Raw genomic sequence first — 25,181 nt, forward strand, 5'->3', positions numbered from 1 at the left:
CATCCAAATAATTGACTAGTTGGAAGGCAGCTATTAAAATAAATAAGAAATGAGCCAGAAATCAACAATATTTCACAGTATAAAAATGTATACAGCTTAAATACTCATGAACGATAATAAAAATTATTGCAAGTGTTTTGTTTCCCAATAAAAAAATCCCAATCTGTACATAAAAAAAGGTTTTACATATTCAGCATGCCCTATCAGTAAATCCTCTTGCATTGTTTTTTAGAGAAAAGAAAGAAAAGCAAAAACGTCACCTATTATTAACATGCTAATATATATTTGCTATAGAATAGCATTTTGGAAAGGGCTCTTAACCTTCTAATTTATTTAACGTGTGGTCACATATCAGTTTAAAGGAAGGCCTCTAAATTATCTCAATATACCATCCTGAAACATCGTTGAAATTAAAAGCCTTCAAAGAGTACTCCCAGATTTTTTTAAATTTTTATTTTTTAGTAGCAGTCAGCAATACAAGGTGCTCGCCTCCCTAGAAAGCATATCCATAGCCTCCTGGGGAAAAAAACCTACAGCCTGGGAAATAAAAGCCTCATCCTCTTCCACCTGATGGTGCAGAATAGGGCTAGGAAGCCCTGCAGCGACTTCTCTGGGTGCTAAGCACATCACATAGTGTAAGATAACTGTATCTTGCTGACTGCTCTCAATAACACTACAACAAGCCTCAGCAGAGATAATCTAAAAAAGTTTGCATGTCTGGCGCTGCACATTGGATGAGACTTTCAACAACTGGGAAAGATTTTGAATTATCATAAATAACCTCGACTGTTCTTAACTTTTGGCTTAGATTTATACATGAAAACTGACTGCAACAGTACTGTTACAGAGCTAGTCTCCAGTCTACATAAGCAGGTCACAACAGCAGAGGAGATAACTGGGAAAGAGTGGTGACCTCAGCTCTTAGAGGACTTGAAGTATGTTGGGTCTGAGGTGTGCTGGAATCAGCAGCTGCTTGAATGCATCTGTTTGCCTCTCCCTCCTGATGTCGTCAGAGATTGAGCACATCTTTGGACCAGCTTCAAGGATTTGCTCGCCTGGGTTTTGGGGTTTTTAAAAGGATCACACCCCAAAACCAGGCAGTTATTTGGAAGCTGTAAGCATAACCATAGGGTGTGCATGTGGGGAGGACATGTCAGGCCATAAACTACATTCCATAATGAGATATTTAAACGCTTATGGAAGGAGGACTCATCACGCTCTCCAAAGGGAAGTACATGCCTTGGTTGCTCTTATTTTATACTACACAGCGCGGTTATAACTAACCATAAAGTAACCCTGAGAACCCCTGAAAAATCTGCAGAATTCTGCAGAGGACAAAGTCACGCACTGAAAGCAGGGCTGCGGATTTTGATAAACTGAGTACCAGCAAGCAAGAAACCAGCAAGACTAACAGAACATGTCCTTCGTCTGCTTACTTTGTTCGCTGACTTCTCTGGTGTTTTCACAGTCAGGTCAACTTGCTTTCCTTTCTTTGAAGGGGTTCTCTTTATTTTTGGTGAATGAAACTTGCCCTTCAACTTCATAGTGAACGAGGAGAGATGGGAACGCTCAGAATCTAGAAAGACACAGAAATGCATTACTGGATTAGGGTAAATTTGTTGAAACCAGGGAAGTTGTGTTACAGCATTATCTGGAAGACCAGCCTATGAAAAACATCGCAACCATGTAAATTTATTGAGTGGAACAGGATAAAAAAAAAATTGTGGCTCTCTATTATGTTTCCAACCGCAAGATCACCATCATTTCCTGCTTCCCCTCGGAGGCAGCAACGCTGCAGTGCAAAGGCAGGAACAGTGGGATTGCTACTGCTCTGCGCCTTGGAGAGGAAAGGAAAAATACCTCTCTTAAAAGCACTTGTCTCCAGCAGATCCCAAAGTACTTTACAAGGGAGGTAATCATCGTCCCTCTTTTGCAGATGAGCAACTAAGTCAAGGGTTCACAGACCTCTGGTAGAGCAGAGCTCCTGCCCACGTCTTGGGTGGGGGTCAGTGGCCACTGTGGGTGTGCAGGCAGGGTTCTGCCCGGTACCCAGGACTGGTGGCTGCTTCAGGAAAGGAAAACGCAGTCCGATACAATGCCCGTACCAGGCTGCTGATGCCTATCTCTATCCACTCGGTGGCATCACCTTTGAATGTGGATCTGTGGATAATCTGAACAAAAATGCCAGTCCTTGTCATTCGCAGTGGGTTTCACTTCAAATGTACCAGACAAACCAGAGAACAGAGGAACTGCTTCAATGCTGGGGCATCATTGAAGAAATTTAATTACAGAACCGCTCAACCCTTTTAAAAATCGTATTTTCATGGGTTTTTGAGCATCTAAAAGCAGAAGTCTCAAAGGTTTGCAATCATGCCATATGCAGACTTACTGTTGAAATATATTTTTACCTGTTTGGCCACGAAGCTAAATAAAACTAAGCTGCCTTGTAGGGAGCAATTTAGAAGGTATTTTGAGCAAAGAGCACTTTAACAAATGAAGGTCTAAATTGCTCTCTAGTGACCCAGATAATTCAGCAGAAGATACCAAACTTGTCTTTAACTACATTATCAAGAAAAGCAAGCAGTTTTGCTGTAGGTTTCATTTTTCTTTTAGATTATTTGGGAATTGACTGCACTGGCTGTAATGAGTCAAAACGACACAGTCCCATGCATGCAGCACTGCACCACCTTGTTAGCATGCAGACTGCAAACAGAAAAGGCTGCTGAGTCAAATCTAGCACCCAGAAGCTAAATACCACACTGCAGCGCAAACACCGCTCCTCATACTCAGAAATTACCTAACCACAACTCAAGGGAAGGAACCTATGCTTGCCTCCCCATAAGGGTTCGTCTCCCTTTAAACTTGGTTTCCTGGTAGCGTGTTAAGACCCTGTTATTAACACCTTCACCAGAGCCAAAACTCTGCGTAGTTCTGTCCTCTAGATCAAAATTTTGCAGGCATCCTATTAATGGAAGCTGCACCAGCACCGATTCTAATCTAGTCTGGCTGCGGACCTGCTCTCCATTTACAAGAGTAAATGTTTTTCAAAGTTTTCTTTGTATCATAAAGTCATGTTTAATGCACTGAGGAGAGAGGCACTAAAAACCTTGGTCACTGCACATAAATCCAGACATATCAGTTGGCCTCTGAAGAATCACGTACAGCAGCTGGCACCCTAACTTAGCAACAATTTACGTCATTGCTTTACATTCACAAGGGGATCTCCAAACCTTTAAAAGCTCTCAGGCTCCACAGGGTGCTGAAGGTCACCACTGCAAACAGTTCCTGGCTGTTGTGATAATGCTTTTGCACTCCTCCCCAAAAAATAATTTGTATTTATTTCGTACACCATATGAGAATTTCTATACATGCAGGCGTATGCATGCTTGCCAAGAGAAGTCATGGCTCTGAATTTATTTTTCAAGAACTGGCAAACAATTACAATAATTAATCTACAGGGAAATAATGGTAGCAGCAACAAATTGCATCTGGCTCCTCCATGGGCTGCAGTGAGATCCAAACTGCTAGTCTGAGTAAGAAAATGTTCAACTCCTGCAAAACCCTTGGTTGCTTATGGTGGTAATTTTGCCTTGTAGGGACAAGAAATTTGGAAGGGAGAAAGATTTCAGATGACTACAATTTCCTTTTCTCCTTCCCACCAGACATCTCTACCCACCTTTATGGGGCAAGCACACGAACAGCTGAACCAATGCATGTGCATGGTCAGGAACCTCCAAAAGGAGATGTCTTGTCAGTGGAGAAAGTTTCTCTTCTGCTGACAGCAGATTCCCTTCACCATCACCACCAGCCTAACCATTGCCCTTCGCTCTCTTTACCCTTCTGTCACATAAAACACTGAATCATTTGCACACCACGCTCCGAGGGGACACAGACCTACAGAGCAAGGACAGGAGCAAGTGGCTGGAGCAGAATAGGAACTTCTTAAAATAGTACTAATGAAGTAAACCAGCTGACATTTGCGAAAATAATCAACGTTATTGTATGAACAGCCCTGCTAAGTCCTGCTTTGAAGATCACAAATTAATGCAGCTTTTTACTACCATGTCTTTCCATCTACAACAAGCATTTTCCAGATCTCATCTGCTCATAAGTTTCTGATGCATTTGCAGTTAAACAAATGAGTCACAAACCAATATTCTCTTACACTCAATTACACTTAGCACTTAAAATAGCGCTTTTCTTGTTCCAAGCACATTACAGACATATCTTTCTCATCCTTAAACAGTTAGGTCTTAACCTTACTCTGCAGATGGGAAGCAGGCACAAAGGTGAAGCAACTTGTCTAAACAGAGCAGAGGGTGAGTCAGTGACCCGAGTACAGCATTGCCATCAAACTGCAGGCCCTCGTCCCTCTCCCCGTATTCACGAATCAAGTGCTGGAGCTACTGTGATTATATTCAGTGAATGCCAACAAACATTATCCGGCACGATGGGCTTTATGGTTTTCAAGCAGATACATCATTCAAGCGTTATAAACAGAATTTGCATTTTAATCAATCTGGTATAAAAGAGAAGTTACACTTAAATAGGAAGGTATTCTAGCTCAAAGGTGTAAGTTACCTAAGCTTTTACAAAGAGCCTGAAACTCTCCTGCAAAAAACACAGCTGAGCAAGACTTTCCTAGACTGGTTACCATAGCACAGGTCTGCTTTAAGAAAGTCACTTTCTTTACACTATATCCTAATTTAAATATCTAACATGTGCTATCTAACATGTCCAGTTAAAAAGTTCAAACAGCACAGCATGCCTTTACAGATCAAATAATTTGATAACGTACACAGAGAAGCAGAAAACAGAGCCATGGCAGTGCTCAAACCACTTCTCCTGTCTACAGTAACCAAACCCCTTAATGCAGCATTGAGGTTGTTCCTGAGCTTGGTAGTCTGCCCGCTGGAAATTGTTCTATCGTATTACCCTTGCCTCTTATTGATGAATAACCGGCAGTGTTTAACTGGAGTCTCAGCACCGGCTTTCTCAACTTCTCTTTCTCCTTTCTGGTGCGCAGGACGGCACCCCGTACTTACTTCTATGCAGTGTCCAAATATTTATAAGATGAATGGGAAAAGACAGGGTAATAAACTCAATGGAGTGATTTCAACTGGAAGGGGAAAAAAAACCACTGTTGTATCAAAGTGTTTCTGTCTCAAAGGAACCGCTGACTTTCCGTCCCCTCGTATTTCATCTGTCTGGATGCTCTGCTGCTGCACACAACTGGAAAAAAAAAATCCCTTCAAAATTACTTCACTATGGATTTGAGTTTCTTGATTTCTGACTGGAAGTTTTAATATGTCACGCGTTTCATTGCTAATTCCATTCCCCTGTTAATGAGGCTCCCGCTCCGTTGTGCTTGAACGCGCTCCAGCTGTTGAGTCACGGCCCTGCTCAGCTCTCAGGCTCGTCTCCCCCCAGCCGGCACGCGTCTGGGGTCCGACCACACACACCACACGAGAAAGCTCACGTTACGCGCCTGCTCCAAGCAGCCCCGCTGCCAGGTGTGGCCGGAGGGTTTTTTCGGCACCCCTCGAGCCCCCCGGGCCGGGGAGGCCATGGCCGGCCGGCAGCCGCCTCGTCCCCCGGCAGCTCCGCCAGCTCCAGCGAAGCGGTGCTGCCTGCCAGTTCGCTGACAGAAAGCTAAATCTGGTGAGGAAAGAACTGCAGGTTTTAAACGACAGCGGATTAAGAGGCACAAGGGAAGGCAGATAAATCAGCTTATGTGCTTGTGGGCGAAGAAACTAGGCTGCTTAGGAGAAAGCCGGCAAGTCAAAGCCCAATGTCCACCGCTGCCATAGTCAAACGGTCACCTTCCACTTGGGTTCAAACACACACCAGAAATTAAGTCGAAACACGCGCATGCTGGTGAATTCCACCAACCTAACCCAGCAGCAAATTATTTACTTTAAAGCCAAAGTGAAAGTTCAGCCTTTTACAGAGCTCAGTCACAGCAGACTTTCCAGCTGCCGGGTCCTCCTCGCCGGCCGCGCGTAACCGGCACAGGGGAGGCTTCGGAGATGGGAAATAACCCCCGCCTGCTTCTGGACCTCCTGCTCCTGTTTTTGTCACCACGGCACAGCCCAATGGCAGGCAGGCTCCAGCAGCAAGGATGGGCAATTTAACTGTTCAATTTGTCTAGTGCTTGGATCATAACAAATTGAAAATAGACTTTTTTTTAATTAAAAAACCCCCCAACTTTAGAATACAGTACCTTTTCCTTCCTTCACCTGAAAACCTAAACCCTCCATCTTCTTTCACTCTGTATGTGTTCACCCACTGAAACCCTGCAACTTTAGAGGAGTCAAAGCCTTAAAAAAGGGTTATAGTTCATTTTCCAACTTGAACTGACTCTTACGGCTCGTTAGAAAGAACGAAGCGGAGTCTAAAAATCTTATCCCACAAATGGTTCCCTTTTCAAAAGGCCATTTGGGTCTCTGCTGGATGCACATATTTAAAAGCTATCAGATTAAAAATAACAGCGGACATCTCTCCCCATGTCATAATGAAGCTATTGTGCACATTTTTAATCAACCGCTCCTGCCATTTATGCCACGAGTCCTTTGAAGGCAGAGGTGACTTATGTAATGAGTTACACAACGATGCCCATTAAAACAGCATTTGTTCCCTTGGGCTCAGCTCCATGATTTGTGGAAAACAAAAGGCAAGTTGCAAGGCTTCGGCTAAACCCTAGCTGACAGGGACTTCAAGAGTTCTGAAGCAAAAGGAAAAAATGACAAGCTATAGTTCAAAACGACCTTTCTGCTGAGGGTGTCCGTTTGGTGCTGCGATGTGCTACCCAGCGAGAGGCTACGGGGCTGGGGCTATGGCTCTGGCTTCTCTAGACCCAATTCTGCAGTCAGAAGCACAGGAGAACAGGCGATTCAGGATGGGCACAAGAGCTTCCCACGATAATCACACTGCAAAGCACACATCTTTCAAGATTTTATGTGTATATTACTAGAATTCCCAAGCATCTTCCTCCCACCCTCTCCCTTTGCCTTAAGACAAGGGCTGGTATCTACTACATGCTTGTAAGTACACAGATCTGTGGGGCCTTTGCCCTGGCTAAAGCTTTTGGGCTCTCCTGTAATGCAAACATTAAAATAATAGTGATTGATTGACAGAAAATGGAAGCCTTTGAGCTTTGCAGAAATGTTGCTCTAACCTGAAACTCAAACAGTGTCTCCCAAAAGCTGATTTCCTCCGCAGAAGGGCTGGCAGAGCCGATGCAGGAGGAACGATGTGAAGCTTGCCAGTGGGCAACAGAAAGCTACCGCAGAGGTAATTTTAAAAATAATTTTTAATAATTTTGTGGTGGAGGGCATCTCTCTCTTGCGACAAAACGTTAAAGCCTGCCAGTGTGTAGCTATGAGGATGAGGAGGAAGCACTAGGCTTTCGAGGAGGGTTAAAGAAACAGATGAGGAGAACCCCAGATATGTTCTCAGCCCTTTCACACCTGCAATGTGTAACTCAGCTCTTGCGTTACACAGCAAACAGCCTTCTGCTGCATTTCATGCCCTCTTTCTCCAGAAGTCCCAGGGATGTTTAGAAGTCTAAAAATGCTGATATGCAGCTCTTGTGCGATGCTGTATGTTCCCAAAAGGATGAACTGGGATCCTGAATACAGAAAAGACAGAACATGACAGAACAGAATTAAAATATCCCTTTTAAACATCTGAGTGTATCACTGCTGATCGTGGGTGCTACAGAAGCCTCCAACCTACCACTTCCATCTCCTTGAGTTTACTTTTCTCAAATTTGCCATTACCCCCAGAGACTGAAGCAAAGAGAAGTTATTCAGAGACAAAAAAAGACCCGGTAGGGGATTCAGAAAGGAAAAAAAAAAAAAAAAGGGAGGGTCCGGTGTCAATCAGGAAGTTTGCCCACCCTAACCTTTGTACCTTAGGTGGAGCTGTTTGTAAGCTGTTCCAAGTCCCTCTCCAGGGAATCCGATTGCTAGGAGAGCCGCCAGGTTTTAGAGGAAAATGGTGGAGGAAGGGCAGCTCAAGAATCAAACAATCATTCTTGAGCGCTAAAGAAACTTTTCCTTTAACATCACGTCACCTTCAAAGCAGCCAGCATTTGGGAGCGGAAAGACCAACTGCCCTTTTTCTTTTTTGGCAACATTACAGTGAATGAGCATAAACCAGCCAGCATTAATGATGTGCAATGACAGCACACAAACTTCTATGGAAAAGGGAGGCTCAGTTCCCTCTCAGCTGGCCATGCAGTGCTCACTGACTCACAGGCTTCATTATTTTTTACGCCGCCCTCTGGGGCCTCCAGAGGAAGCAAAACATTTTTATTTGTCAGAGAGCACATTTTTATTTTGATTTTTTTTTTTTCTTTCTAAGCAACCATGAATGAGGCATATCCAGCTGCAGCAACCTCATGTGGAAAGAGCTCACAGTGTTTGCGAGGGAATTGGGAGGCACAGAAGACAACTTATCAATTCAGCCACGTCTCCCGACTGCAGCAAAAAGGATTGGGTCAGTCAACAACATTAATTTTATGGTGCATTAGTACTACAGCTCTTCCTCCTTACAGCTTCATATTCGGAAGCAAATCTTCAGGCTGTGAAGAAGAGAAGATGCACCAGACCAAGCAGCAAGTTCAGAGCAGCTGACCAGGTTCCCTCCCAGTCCTCTTTTAGCCTGAAGTATTTCAGAAGAGAGAAATCTCCTTGCATGCAGACACATAAACCAGGAATCCTTTAGCTGCTGAAAACTGTAGCAATGCCACCCAACTGATTTACAGGGAAAAAAAAAAAGTTACAATTAATTGAACAAGGAGGGATTTAAGGGAGTAGAACTTTGCTACACAAGTTCAGTTTCCTCCAGCACACCAAAGCTGGCTTTGAGACTTCTTTTTGAAAAAGATACTGTAATTTATTGATAAGCAGCAGACAGGACTTTTGCTCTGGTTTATCTGAAAGAAAGCCGCTCCAGCAGATTGGTCCCGTATCAACTCGCAAGCAGAAATGTTGCCGTTTTACCAAATCACTAGCAAACCTTTGTGCAGCATCTGATGAGTCTCTGGTAATTTCCCATTTAAGTACTGATTTTGCACAGCCCTGCAAGCCCAAGAGAACTAATGGGATTACAACACTGGTAACATGACTCGTAACTCCCCCTGTGCCAGGAACACTAAAACAACAAGAGAGTCAAGTAGCCTCCAACATCAACATGACCGCTGTGGTCCATGCTCACCCTCCTCTATACATAAAAACCACCAAGGTTGTTAACTAAACATTTAATTTTAAATGGAAAAAAATAATCCAGCTACAAGGCATAGCCTCTGCATTAGTTCAGCAAACAGCTCTGAACACAGAAATTGCAATGGTTGTGAGGGAATCTATTAAATTTCTCTGTTCACCAAACATGACTTAATATGGGGTCCGTGGGCATCCCCACTCGTCTAGCGGCTTTATGAGGATATAGTCATGACAGTGATTCAGACATCTAAAAATAAAGCCCTGCAGGCACAAGTATGCGTGCGCACTACCTGAGTCACTCCAGGCTGTAGGGAGCATGTGAGCCAAAGCTAATTCGTTTCATTCACACTACTGCCATGGCCAAGCAAAAAGCCTTGTCACTGAGCTCCGCTTAAACTCTTTCTCCCCTCCTCTCATTTTACTTGAGCACATTTAGACTCTTTCCACGTTGAAAAACCTTTGCTAGGCTTGGGTTTCAGTCGTACGGCTGTCAGCTTTGAAACTCAGACCTGAAAGATTATAACCCCATGTTGCTGAAGCTGTTTATCCATCTCCAAGGTGACAGAATGTCGTCACTGGCACTCTGCAGGACGGCAAGCAGAAAAGCATTATTTTAGATGCTTTAGGGAAAAGCCTAATTGCTCATAACCTGCCTACAGGTTCAATAGCTGAAAAACAAGGTTGTAAATGAGAGTCTTGACTTTGCATCTGCCCCACAGCACCAGTTTTGAATGGGAAAAACTCAGCCCTCTTTCATCCTCGGAGAGTAACCTCAGCCCTCATTCATTAGGCGATGGAAAAAAAGAGAAGCTGGCTCGGATCTGCCTGACACAATTTCCAGTTGCTTTGGACATTACTAATTATAGTCATCTTTATTTTTGACCTCTGATTACAGACTCTTTGCACATTCAGTCTGAATTGCAAAGCTAACCCCTCTTTTCTAGTAGGCTTGGGAGGAACCTTATATCCTGCCCAAAAGCCACCGCCTACACTCATCTGAGCTGAGCACAAGAACTAAGATCAAAACATGAAAAACATTTGCTTAAACATGCTCAATTTTATTTCCTTCTTTAGCAAGTGCCATAGATTAAGGGCAACAGTCCAGGTGAGAGTGTGATGTAAGCTTTTTTCCATGCATGTTAAGAGATGAGCTAACTGCTCTACAAGGAAGCCTCATTTCTCACTGTTCTGACTAGCACCGTATCCTCGGGGCTCAGATGCTGAAAAGCAGATATTCGGTTTGGTGAGATTAAACATGTCTGCACAACTCCAGTGTACCATGCTGGGGGCTCACATCTCTGCAAGAGAAAGAAAAATGAATTTCAGGAACCAGGCCAGCACTACCTCCTAGAGAGGCATTGCAATACCAATGTAAACTTCCCTAATATTGCTTACTCAATAAAACAAGGCATCACAGGAGGGCTATGCAAATACTAAACTTTGAAGTACTACTATACTTTGCCCCAAAGGGCCAGCTCTCTATCTCCACATACACAGACAAGCATGTGTGCAAAGTGATAGAGTGGCACCGCAGGTGTGAAATTTCTGATGTAATCAGGTCAGAAGCTGCTTTTCCATTATTGTTGCGCTGCTTGCATAAAGGGTTAAGAAGCTGCAGGCCATATCCTCAATTCCATACCCTATTCTATACCTGATAGGATCTGCAACCAAACCACCAGTTTTATTGCCTGCCTACAGGCAGCAGGAAATTTTAGTCTTCTATAAGCACAATTTGAAACATCAGTGCCTCCAGCAAGGGGAAAATGAGATGTTAATTGAACTGAACAGCCCAGGAGGGAGAGGAAATACAAGCCCTCATCTTTGTTAGCTGTAGGATTAGCACATCCCTAGACCATCATGGCAGGAAACATGAGGTAGCTTACAGAGTCTAAGTGGGATGTCTATCTTTCACTGTACTGCACACAAACATTAAAAGTTACTTTAGGAGTAAAAATTTTTTGTCACAACTCTCTACTTTATCCTATCTCCTCATGCCCGAATTAAAATCGCCTGCTTACATCACACCTACAGACAACAAGTTTCAAGGAGAAGGCATACTGCTACAAACACCTGCAGTTTTCCCCAATCTTCTCAGCAAATCCCAACTTTAAAACAAACAAAAAAATCTTAAAAAAGATATAGAATAATAAACAAGCATCACCAGAAACATGAAGGGAATCTGAAGGAATCCATACTAACACAACCAAGCCTACAAGACTTGAGGCTTCAGCAGCACGGAAACAGTCACTAGAATTTTACTTAATTTAATGCTGAAGAAAGAGCAACTATTCCCCAGCTATTTCAGAATATTATGTAGCCTAATGCAGTGACAAGTTTGGAAACCCACTTAAGGGGATAGCTGAGCCTGATTTCTTTGGAGCTTATTTCTTTCCTGGCGTGCAACATTATCTCTTGTATCACCCTGGCTATCTGTATTTAAATAGTTACTGTTATCTTTTATGGAAATTACCAAAAGAGGGCCCTACTAAGAATCAGTTTCTATTTTTTAATGAGCTTCCAGTTTACTGGTACAGAAAGCTGGCCTGCATTTCAAGAAGAAACACCTTCAACACTAACACGCAACAACAGGGTGATAGCTGAAAGGAACTAAGCTGAGACTATATTTTACCAAAAACAAAGTTGAACCTTATCTCAGCATCTCTTTACAATCCTGCTGAAACAATTCTTTTATCACTGAATACATCTTGGTGAATTAACAGCTGAATTGAGTGAGGTTTTTACTAACAGCCCATCCCCTTATCGTACCGCATCCCATGAGAGCATGGCATCAGGTTTCAAAAGCGAGATCTTGCCCAAGAGCCGTACCTGCCAGGGAGGCACAGGGTGCCACATGAATGCATTCAAAGACCACAATCCACTCCATGCGAAAAAGCGTGTTTTAAAAACCCGTGCCCAGATTCTGTGGCAGAGAGACCTTCGGTTTCTATAAATAACAAATAATTTTGTACAGTATTTATATTTAATCTGGTTTTGACAGAGCAGCAAAACCACAACTGCCAAAGCTATTTAAGGCTCTGCAACACAACATGCGACTGTGTGGCGATCCTGCCGTCCAGCCCCGAAAGGTGAATCAATACTTATTTCAGCTCGTGGTACATTGAGCAATACTTTGGGAGCTTAGGAGGTCCGTTTGGAAAACAGCAACCAGCCTGTAACGAGAAACTTCAGCTCCACGAGGCCTCAAGACGCGCGGCGCTGGGTCTGGCAGCCCCGGGAGGGCTGCGGGTCGGGTCAGGCTACGCTCCATCACGTCCAGAGAGCACTGCCTCTTCCGTCAGGCTAAGCCTGCTGCTTTGTCAAGGCTTCCGTGTGATTAACTTTATGCTCTTTCACTGTGAAAAACATTCAATAACCTACTGATTTCTGCAGCGGATTTAGTATGTCATAGCAGTTGGGTTCAGAAAGACATAAAGACGTGTTTACAAAAATACCTTTGTTGCCATTATTTGAAGGGTAAATACCTCCCTGACCTTCTGTGCTTAATATTATCAACTGGTAATGCACAACTACCCTGCACAAGCTTCATCCCTGTTGGATTTTGAGAGTCTTCAACTGAGTCCAGCTAATGAGTCAAAAAAATTGCACTGCAGTAAAGCAACAAGAAATGCTGTAAACCATCTTTCAACTAATAGACAACCACCTATAATGTTGCAAACACAGAATTGACTTTGTACATACGACCCATGTTTATTAACATTATTTTGCAGTATAAGAAGCATCTAGTACTAAGCTTTGTGGCAGCCTAGTTCAAAACCATAGCTTTGTAATTGCTATCTAATATCACATGAGCTAAAAAATACTTATGCCTAGGAAAGTATGTGTCTGAGACTCTGCAATAACAAAAAAAAAGGGGCAGACTGGTGGCCCCACAGACCTTTCTATTTTCTTTACTCTTATCTGAGAACTCATGGGAGGAAAAAAAAGGAAGAAGAGGAGATGGGGCGCTGCTTGGCAGAAATAGCTGTGGGAGGGAGTTAAGAGGAGTTGAACACTGCAGCCATTGACTCAGCAAACATCTGCTTCCCAGAAGGAGCACTCTCCCACGACGCCCTGCACGACTTCCCAAGGAGGTTTCCAATCTGAGCTTGGACTTCATTTATTTCAGCATGGGTTTTGGGGAAACTTCCCTTTCCTTTCTAACCTATTTACAAATTTACACAACAAAATCAATTTGCCTCCCTCCCCAAACAAACAAATTTTACCTTTTTTCTCCTCTGTGTACTCATGAACTCTACTCTGAAGCTCAGCAAATAAACTCTCAGCTACATCTACTTCTAAACTGCTGATTTCTGTAGAAGAATGACAGATGGAAGATATCTCACCTGCTTCATTTTTGGCAACTCTGCAGTCAGGAAAGTCTGAATACACTAAATGTGCCATCATTCTTCGTTAACCTGAAAACCAGCTATGTATCTATTGCAAAGAGTGCAAAACATGAAGATGTCTCAAACAAATCTTGGAAAAGGCATATGACTTGGGAAAACCTGCTTCATTAAAATGAGTTAAGAGTCCCGAGTTCCTCCACAGAAGGCTCCTACAGTCTATATGACTTTAAACAATACCATTTCCATGTCTATCCTGATATTACACACAAGCCATAGGTACAAAACACCCGTAACGGCTTGATTGCTGCTATTTGATAAAAAACCAACACTATATTAGCAGTCACAATGCTAAATTACAAAACTGAACCCACTCATATGGAAAGATGCCCCTCACAGAAGACATATTCAACAGGGATTCAAATAACTTATAAAAGAGAATTAAAAAAATATATATAGAAAATACTTCAATGCTTCAAGCACAGTCAAGTCAATTTGCCATTCGCTGGCAAAGAACAGAGCAGGTGAAGAGCTGAGCTGGTTTTCTGGCAGCTGTACGAATCTATACTTTTAGTGAGATCCCTTGAAACTACAATACACCAGTAATTTATCATGATAAATGTACCAACATTCAAAGCCACGAGAACCTTATGGACTTTATAAATGAACTTCAGACTTTATAAATGAGAGGGCTTTTCCGCCCAGGAAAGTTAATTCAAATCAAGGTGAAGGTTGGAAACTCACACACAATATTCCCAATTAACTCCCTACACGGTTTTACTTTGGATTAAGACTGTCTACTTGCAAAGTGGATTTAGCTAATTAGAAGCCAAATTGGCAATAAAGGGAAATATTTAGGGATAATTCTCATATATATGGGAAGCTGTTTCTCAGATAAAGTCCAGCTTTGTCAAACAGAAAAAGATGACAAACCTCCAAGGAGGAGATTTTTCTTGTAGTCACTCTCCCTACAATCCAGCGGCCTGTTCTCAAAATTGTTTGCATATTTTTTTTTCCCCAGTTGGTAGGAGTGGTTTTATTTTGTCATTTTTATTTCTTTAAAGGACACTCCTGTGGTACTATAAGGAATCAGGAAAGAAGGGGAACTCAACCAACTAAACCTGTTCCTCCAACAACATAAACCCAACATTTTCCATTGTAAAGCAGAAATTCCTGTTCTGTGCTCTCCTGTTAAGAATCGGGTCTGCATTTGCAAAACAACCCAACAAAGAAGTGCCAGCTCCACTGAAATACTTTGTCATTCACAAATTCAGTGGAAGGGAAGTCAACTGTAGACCTAGTAGCAAAGCTCTAGGCTTACATTTAGACAATAGTCTAAACAAAGCCTAACCTAGCACCAAACAGGCATCTAGTTTTTACATAGGAATTTGCAGAATGTTTCTTTTGCCCCTTTAATGTCAAAACTGCCACCTCTGTGTCTCCGAAATGACTGTGCGATGGTTTTTCGTTTTACACAGCCAGAGATTCATGGCACAAATGGGTAGGAGGTGGGTATTCAGAGCAACTGACACTTGACATCAGTCACATGAAAAGCTAAGGCAGAACAGATGCAAGAACATTGGTGGAGGACCTACCTGGATGATGGCAGCTCAATTCTTGGTGTCACCATGAGTGGCATTAGAGGACAAACGGACTAACCGTGATCCTGAAGCCACACAATATTCTTATAATCGGCTTGAAATGCACCGCCAGTCAACAGGCAGCAGGTAGTCAACAGTTTGGCAAAGCTGTCCAAGCAATAATCAGGTTACTACGAAAGAAATGACCAATATTCATAGCAAATGACCCAGCATAACAAATCTCACCATCCCTAACAAGCTCTCCAGATGTAACAGTACAAATGCTTACAGTCGCTTTCAACATTTCAAATCAAGAAACCACTGCCTCATATTCTTAATTGCTTCCCACAGCAAGATAGACAGGGATTTGGAGTCTCCATAAATTCCTAGTAGTAGAGAAATCACCCCACTAATTTTCTAACATTAAGTCTACCAGGCTTATTTTATAAAATTACTAGCCAAACCAGAGTCCAATAATGAGATTATCTATTTGGAAATAATATTTTGCTTAGAGAAAAAAAAGAAACACCATTTTCACCTATAATACCCATAAATCACTTTATTTACAGAGTACAACTTGGGGACTCAGGGCCAATCTAGTGATAGGATTTCTCTTCTATTTGCACCATGTCAGCATCTGCTGTCTTCATGTGAGAACAGAAAGCTGCCCGAGGACGTTATAGAACTTTCACACCCTGAACCACCCATATCCCAAAGAGTCTGCCCAGTTCAGTTAGTTATAAGCACACTACATTTTGCATTTTCTACCATTTCAGCATTGAAAGTGTTTAGCTGAATATATAACACTGACTGGTAGAGTAGCTCTTGTTCAACAGAAAGCGATCATGGGCATACAAGTTGAACATCAGTAAATACTGTCAAAAGTACATCCTCCTCTCCTTAGACGTGTTCCTACTGTTCCAATATACTGTGGTAGACACGGTTTGTTAGAGGATTTTCACAGGCCTAAGGAGCCAAGTCTGGCAGTGATTTTTTTTTTTTAAATAAACATTTTACTCCTATATACACATAGTGCGTTTAAAGAGAAGCTCTGATTGTGCTGAATTACTGTATCAAGAAACAATCATCTCCAAGGTAAAAGGTAACAGCCACGTGTAAGAAAAATCACAACAGGAAGAACAGAAATTACATTCCAGATATGAGAGCAAACGACACTGCTTTCAAAGCATGCTAGGGGCAATGCAGAGCCCACTTATTGCAGATAAGAATTCAGATTGAATTTTGGAGGTCTAATCTGAAATACAGAGAGTCATAATATTCCTGGGGGTAAACAGCTCCACAGAGCATCAGAGTTACAGGAGGAGGCTTCTTTTACCAAATTACCGTCGCTCTTACTTGAATTCACATCTTCCGGTTGTGTATAAACACAACAATCTTGTATTATCTTAACCTCAGTCTATCATTTTACCTCCACAGAGGTAAAAGGCCAGAAAGGGAATTCCAGAGTTCAAGCTCATTCTCTTGTTGGATCATAAAAATCACAGCGTAACCATATCATACAAAAGGTCACCCACTGGGACCTGATGCAAAACAAGGAAAAACAAAACAAGGAAACCAAACAAGGAAACAAAACAAACAAGGAAAATCCTTAAACAAAGAAAGAAAATCTTTGAAATCATCAGTCCATCCAATTAAGTGCTGTTAATTCATGATGATCTTGATTCTTATAGCTAGTTCTAAATTTTCAACAAACTATGTGTCATTTTATTTAAAAAATATGACCTACATTTGAATTTCTACATAAGAGCACAGATGTACACAATGCTTTGCATGTTAAATATGTGGCTTTATAGTGGCTTAAATTTCACACGTGCCCACTATTTCAATGGTAAATCTGTTCTGACATTGCTTATTGTTACGGGATCTAAAAAATACGGAGACACAGAGAGCGCCTAACATGCGAGTTTTGATAGCAAACAGGCTATCTACAGAGAGGCTCAACAGACAGAGAAGGAAAAAAGAGGCCGATCAGCTGTCAGTCAGACTCTTTTTAATCAGGTTGAAACGCTTTGCTGCGGAGAGGGGGGTTCAGTCTCTCCAATCCACATTCCCATCTCTCATGCTGCTTTCTTAATTAGCAGCAAGTGGCCAACAGCTGTCAGTAGCCTGGAGGCCAGAAAGTTATCAGCAAAAAGGAGCATGTGTTAAGGAGAGAGACATGGGGACAGCCACAGAACGGGTCTGTTAAATGCATGAGTGGTCAATACACGCCAGAGATCCGTCCGCAGCCGAAATGGCATACTAACACACGGCCTCATACACTGACACTGAGGGGATGCTCTTCCTGCTGGCTTTAGTCTGGTTGTTTTAACATATGACTAATTGCAATTCAATTTTTTTTTTTTTTTTGTATTCCCATAACAGGAAAATTTAAACTGAGAATAGAAGGAAATGGGAAGGCCATCCTAATGTCTGAATGGAAATACATGGGGGTCAATTCAAAGGCACAGCATAATAAAGTCTTCAAGACTGTTCCTGAGGTTTTAAGCATAAAAGTCGAAGCACAGGAGAGAGGGGTAGAAAAGATGTTTTACTTAAACAGCAGAGAGAAACTTTAGCAGAAGATACAAACTTAATCAGAGACAACTAGAAGCCATAACCTCAAATAGCACGAAAGAAAAAAACTCTACTCAGTCATTATTATTTATGTATTAAATCCTACAAGCCCATCATTGGTTATGACCTTATCGTGCCACATATTAGACTAATGTGGATCAAAAAGAAATTTCTGTCCTAAAGAGGTGATACCTTCTGGTCAAGCCACGTGCTTATCTGACAACACAACTCCCTGACTCTCTGGATGATCATGAGTCTCTGGAAGATCAAGAAATAAAATAATAAGCTTCCCTGTTGCACATACTAATTACTGTCATTTGTGGCAATGGGGGAACTCAATGCAATCGCAAGCAATGAAATGTGGTATTAAACTTTCCCACTGTCCATTTGTTAATGAAAAATTGCCATCACCCTAACTTTAACTTCTTTAAAAAAGCCAGGCTTCTTTCAAATTTGGCTTTAACCTACCCAGAAAGCATAGATTCGGAGCAATTTTCTGAGGCCTGTCTGACAGGCTGCAGTTCTGCCGGTTCAAAATATATACCAGCTTTCTGAGCTTGAACCTACACAAGGGAAGCTGGGCTGAAGATGGAAGCGTTTCCCCAAGCTACCAATGGACTAGCAACACATTTAAAAACCCTCATCAAATTAAGTGCTTAATTACAACTCAGACTTTGAGACTCTGGAAATTAGGATAATCTTCTGGGAAATTTATTAGTCTCCCGCAAAAGAAATTGCAACATACAAGCCAAAAAAAGCACAGAGCTTGGAGAGTGTTAGCCCATCAAATCACACCTTGTACTGGATTCCTCACCCTAATTCCTGGAGAATATGCGGTGGGATCCGCAATTTAATTTCAGATTCTTGAGCCTCCGTGAAAGATTAGGATCAACATAACCAGGAGGCTAAATCATGAACAGTAGTCTCATGTAAAAAGTTGAGAAACGTTTGTTGAGAAGACTTGATGGAAAGCTAGCTGTGCGTGGACCTTCTCACACTTGACTTGGTGAATGTACTAGAGGCAGGGCCACAAAGGGCACTGCTTGGAGAAGGTCTCAACGTAGCCATTCACACAGCCACCTAAATTTTGCCAGCAAATCATGGCTACAGCCTTGCCGGCCCGGGCCATTCCTCTAGGTGGCATGCTCTGTGCACACAATATTACCTGCATCTTCCCACAGATGGAGAGATGCCACCACTACACAGCACTATGCCTTCCACTCTCAATACCCAATGAGATCTCAACTGCCTTAAAAACATGAACTAACAACCCACTCACAGGGTATGCAGCTCTAGCAATAAACTGAAAAGCCCACAGGAGCTCATGGACAAGTAGTCATCATCCGACCAAAGTAACAAGTTAAATCATAGCAGTATATGAAACAAGGGCAGAAGTTGTACTCACTATTCTCACTTCACTACTGACAGCACTTTCCATCACCACCCATCATAAAGTCAAAAATACCGCATGAATGCTTGCGCAACGCTCTAAAAATGTAAAGCTCTAGCTAAACACTAAGCATTACACATTTTCCTTTCTGATTCATGAAATTATTGCATCAAGGGAAATTGAATTTTGTTCTCAAAATAAGCCAGAACATCCCACATTTCCCCTTGCTACCACTCTCATGAGCCATGGCCTGACAACCACATTTGGCAGCAGGAGAAGCTGTACTGCTTGGGCAAGATGTGTATGTATGTTCCTTTGCTGTGACATACGTACCACTATTTGCTGGCACACCCCTATACATCTCCAGCACAACCCCGCTGAATCAAAACCTTGTGACACAGGCTCTTAGATAGGATGCACTACAAGCAACATGAGCGTATGCATCAAAAAAAATTGTAAACTAAGAGAAACAAAGGGCAGTGAGAGGTGACAAAGAAGAAATCGTATCCTGGTATCAAAGACAATAAGGAACAATACAAAATGAAAAGCAATTCAAACGCAGAGCTCAGATGTAGAATGAAGGAAGTAACTGAACTTGGGTTTTAAGTATCTCGGAAGCTGAGCTAGGAAACTATTACATTGGGTTCACTTGTACAATGCATCAGCTATACGTGAAGGGGTTTTCCCCTTCAGTGGCTTATCTCTGCATACTCAGCTTCCAGGCAGGTTCATGTTTGGAGCACAGTACTTCTTGCTTACTCTTTTTTTTTGTGAGCCAAAGGTCAGCAGTTCTGCTACAGCCACCCGTACCCAGGAAGAGCCCACCGGAGCCCAGCACCTCCTCTGCTGCTCACAGCTGGCAGGGCTCAGAGGTTTTTGGACCAAAATAATAATTTCTTTTTCCAGAAAATGTCAACTGCAGAAATTCACAGAAACATCCATTAATTCAAAACAAACTTTTTGGTGGAAAGCTATGGAAATCTATGTATCAGTCGCGACAAAAGTCAGCTCTGTGATTAAAAACAGAGACCAACTATAACAAAAAAGGCCCAACTTACTGATTAGGAAACCCAGGACAGGGAGAGGACTGCATTTCAAGTGTGTGCCCTGTCTAATACAGGCCTCGGTAGAAACCCAAGTTTCACTGGTGCCACAATGTTAGGAAATGCTAAAAGCCATAGAGCCAGTTGAGATGCCTACTTACAGAGACAGAAACTGCTACATCAACTCAACATGGGATAAATCAAATAAATTTGTACCCTGGAGCAAGAGTCTGGGGAGTGTCCAGACAAGCCTTTACAAATATTAACTAGCCTGAAGTTAAATACCTCTCTGTAAACTACCCTACAGACTTTGATTCCATAAGAACCAGAAACTTTTTCCAATACAAAATTCCGAGCAAGTGAAAATATGAAAGCAGTTCTTGATACAGCTTAACCACACTTCGGTGCTGATCATTTAAGCTCGCGCTGCTTCCTACTGATATTAAGGTTTTCACAAGATTCTTCATAGGGCTTACTCATAATGAACAGCTGCTCTGGCAACTGCTGGAGTCAGCATGTACTTCCTGCCTTGAAAAAAGTCATCAATATATCTCTTTACAGAAAATCATACTCTCTTTAAAACAATTCATGATAGAGTTTAGATATCAACTGGCTACATGCCACTGACACTCCCTTAAACAATGGTTACACCCTCTATACAGCTAAAAATGAAATAGCTGAAAGGGAAGACGTTTTATACAAGTTCCCAGGGTAAAACACATCTGAGAAGCGTTGGTCTGGGACTGACATTGTTCTACTAAAAGAATAAATATCTGAGTCCAAATCATATTTCCTTCACCACCTTCCCAGACTCGCACAAGAAGAAAATCCATCTGAGCTTTCCTTTTACACTTCTGGCGCTCTGTAAAAAAAAAATACCAGCATTTTATAAAACTGTTAAATAACTTAGAAGTGCTGCACATTATGATTTAACCTTTTGTTAACATCGCTTGTAGCACCAGTGAGACCGTCTGCCAGCTAAGGAGAGGTCTGAAACTCTTTCAATGCTAACTTTACGCTGAATACAAATGTTGAGTGATCTGCCTGTACAGCGAGTCCTCAACCAGAGATCTCCTCGCGTAGCAATGCTGCTTACAATGCTGCCACAGTGAGACAGGGTGTCAAGACAAACATCATTGTGTTAATTGCATCTGTTGATTAACCAGCCCAAGAACAGCCTTGTTTCAATCATAGGCTTTATAAGACAGTACTGAAATGTTACTGTAAGTGTTGAGATGGATGAGTCAACAGATAAAATACAAAAGCATTTGTAAGGAGACTCTCGCTGGAGTAATTTGATAAGCTGCTCAGCTACACAAAACGATGGTCTTTATTGACATAGCTTGCTCATGTAGTCCTTAACCTGGTTTTATGTTTCAGTCCTGTTTTTCATGAGCTTTTCAGTCAAAGCTGGGCAAAGACACATGTACTGTTACCTTTGCAAAGGTGAAAGATGAGTAAAGACGTGTAACCTACCTGAAAATTGTTTAAAAAGTTGTATTGGATACTAATCCTTCTCACTTGGGGAGTTTAAAATGGCTCTCCTCTGCATTTTGGAAGCTTTCCTTGACCTTGTGGAGTGAAAGACTTTCAAACCAACAGGAGAATGTAACACGGGGGCCTCGGGGTTCAGACCAACGCAGGAAGCACTGGCCGCACGCCACAGGCGAGCCTCTCCTTCATTCTCACTCGGCTGAAATGATTTCTGCGATGCCACGTGAGGTCAGTAGATTCAGGTTACTGAAAGAATGACATTTTAAACCTGATCTCTCTCTCATCCAAAACCATCTGCAATTCATCTTTTAAGGCTGAGATTATTCATTCCAGGGGAATTATCCACTAATCAGTTTTTATCTCCAAACTAGGTCCTCATGCTTGCAGGTAATCAAGAGCTCAGGCTGGCAGAGGTTTTGGTTCCTTCCGCTCTCACCGCAGGACATGGTAACACAGAACAGTCTCAAAAATACATTTGATTGCAACTCTATGACAAAAGGCAGGTCTGCGCTAAGGAAACTGGCACCAATTTGCCTGCCAACACCTCACGTAGCCAAGGTACAGAGGCACAAAGCCAGGCTCCAAGTTATGAATCCCCTTTACTGGGCCGGGCCTTAGTTTTTTACACCTTCCTGCACAGGGAACCGCTGTGTGTGGTTTTTCCCCACCATGATTTTATAAAGTAGGATAAAAACCAAGCAAAACCAGAAGGCACAACAGGAAAAGGGCACAAGGACTCCAGTATTTCCCCCAAAATACACATAAGCAGAAAGTGGTCAGCACTGACTTTTGGCTCTTAAGCACACTTGCTCACTAGCCTGGCTGCTGTGCTGTTCCACACTTGTCACAGTCAAGCGTGAAACTCAAGAGGAGCGTGTGGTCAAGTGAGTCGACACCCTGGGTTCTGCAAATCCTTCTCCCCTACTTATTACAGCTCATCCTTTTGCTATAGCCCTGCTCTGTTCCATTTCGTATCAACTGCTCATTTGCTACGGAAGCAGTGGGTTCCATTCACTTGCCCATACTATGTACCAGCACGAAATTCATTTCCATCTCCATCCCTCAGAGCAGATATCCCTGTTCTGCAGGGGCTTCAAAATAAGATGTGTCCTTCATTTGCAATTATCATGCAAAAAACCTAAAAATCTGGGCAGATAAGTTGCCTCCTGCATTTCACCCAGAAGCCAAGGCAATTACTGCAAAACCTGAGTTTGCATCAGTAAAGTTAGCAACGTAATAATTTTGGTTTATCTAATTTTCAATTCTGAGGACTATGTAAAAACAAAATCAAAACCAAACTAAACTCAACTGGATTTCTCCTGACAAACAAGTTGTTGAACTGGCCAAAATTCATACTTTAGTCACTGCAAAAAAGAAATTCTGGAGATTCTTCAGCTGATATGATTCCCGATAAAGGGCATTTTACAGCTGTACAAGTGAGAATATTTTGGGAAAGAGAGATGTTTTTAATTCCCTCTGGTTCATTTAATAAAATCTAAACATCATAGCTTAAAATAATCCTGACAGACAAAGCAGGACAGACCTTCCTATCCAATACAGTATAACGATGTACTGTATCAAAACTGTTCTATATCCTCTCCTTGGGTAAAATAGCAGGGATGGAGAAAAAGAAACCATTTAGATGGAAGAGCAGGAACCTCTCCACCCAGACCCATTTGTTTTACTCTGCAAGTATTGACAGATGAGTAATGAAAATTCTGCTGCAGACACGGGCTGTTCTTCAAGGCAGCATCAGTTAATAAACCACAACCACACCTGCAAAAATATTAAGGAATTTAACTAAATGACTCCTTCAAGGGCACAGGATTGCAGGAGGAGCCAGTTTTTGTGCTTTGTTATCATCCCAAAGGTTAAGATCATAGTGTGCAGCATCAACACAAACCAGTGTTACTTTTCTGGATATGAAAGCTTTGAATAACAATTTCATTAAATGTATACCACTAATATTTTTAGCATGATTTTTTTCCCATTATGATAATATTTGAAACTTAGCATACTAGGTTGCCAAAGCTTTTAGATGTGAGGTACCTCATCTGAGAAGTATTAAATGATAAAACCAAATGAAAATAATAGTAATAATAAAACCCACAGCCTGTTAGCTCTCCCCACAGGACAAGCCACAGCACTGGTAATGTTGCCGAGAATGGTGTTTTGCATGAGTTATCAACTTTGGATGCCAGACTCAGATCAGGACCTCAATCAAAATTCATGTTCACAGCACATGCACACTGGGAATGATTTCAGAATCAGTTATGCTTTCACTTGATGGGGGAATTTTTTTTGCATCTTGCCAGTGGAGCTCCAACAGCCTGGATGACCAATGGCTGTAACCTTACATGGTATTTTCTATACCATCCCTAAGTACTTACAGAACTTGAGAAGTATCAAAACAATGACATAAGCGATCAACAACCTTCCAACATAGTTTTTGTTGTTACTAACACTATTACACACCTTGTTGCCAGAGACTCTCAGGATTTATAGATAAACTGATCTGCCCAGCTGTCAGAAATAATCCCTCAGATGTTTCCTTAGTTTTATCTTTATCATGTTAACTTCAGCCAGAACAAAAAGTGTAAAATACACATTCGGGCAGTAACCCTGAACTGTGGGGATTAACTGTGGTCAACTGCCAGGTAAGTATTTTTTCCTTGCACTGCTGCACACAATAAAAAGCCACAACAATCCTGACAACCCCAGGCAATGACACGAGCTACACCAATGTCTGGTCCGAATGATGGTTTTCATCCCTCGGCCCTTGGCGCTCCCCAGGCTGCCAGCCAAATGGAAGCTCGGAGAAGTTCTCCTGTGTATCACTTGCGGTATACCTGATGTCCCCAGGGAGCCCTAGAAGTATTACAGTGAAATGTACACCTCAGATTTGAGGTCTAATGAACAAGGCTGTAATTCAGCATAAAACCTAAGAGTAAGAGCTGCCAATGCATATTTAAAGAATTTATACAAGTGCTTTCACCCGAGACAGACAGGAGCAAAACCATCTTTGTTTAAAGTCTACCTGGAAATATACAGAGACAGTAATGAGAACCAAATTCTCTCTTTACAGAGTTTTTAAGGATTCATTTACCCTGGCATTTTTACTATGATACTTTGGCTTTTAACAGCAACCCACCCTTCACTGCCCTCGATTGGCTCCTCTGAGCTGTCCCCGGAAGACACACGTATTTGCTTTTTTCCAAAGGATTTTGCTTTTCCTTTGCATTCCCCGTTCCAGGCCAACCAGCTCACAATTCAAATAATCTTAGTTCTAGCAGCAAAGGAAAACATTTTTTTAATCCGTGTTTTTGCGTTTCAGCCTGATGCCAAATCATCAGCTGATGGAACGTGATACCTCGCGGCTCCCTGGGCTGAGCAGCACAAGGGAAAGCAAAGAACTTCAACTCTAAAAGGTCTAGTGTCTGCTTCATTTTTGGGAACTAACAGCAAATTAGATAAAAATGTTACCACCTCACAGACACGCCACCAGCAGCAGGGTTAATATTAGCTCT

At 42.1% G+C, this 25,181-nt stretch overlaps 1 protein-coding gene across 1 annotated transcript in view; it reads right to left on the reverse strand.

Moving 5' to 3' along the window:
* RAPGEF1 (Rap guanine nucleotide exchange factor 1) overlaps nucleotides 1-25,181 on the reverse strand; it is a 90,035-nt gene that overhangs the window by 54,207 nt on the left and 10,647 nt on the right. Inside the window, exon 4 of the mRNA XM_075170587.1 lies at nucleotides 1,437-1,576. Within this exon, the coding sequence (XP_075026688.1) occupies nucleotides 1,437-1,576 (140 nt within the window). The remainder of the gene's footprint in view (nucleotides 1-1,436; nucleotides 1,577-25,181) is intronic.

This window comes from Calonectris borealis, chromosome 21 (genome assembly GCF_964195595.1).
Source record: "Calonectris borealis chromosome 21, bCalBor7.hap1.2, whole genome shotgun sequence".
Taxonomy (NCBI): domain Eukaryota; kingdom Metazoa; phylum Chordata; class Aves; order Procellariiformes; family Procellariidae; genus Calonectris; species Calonectris borealis.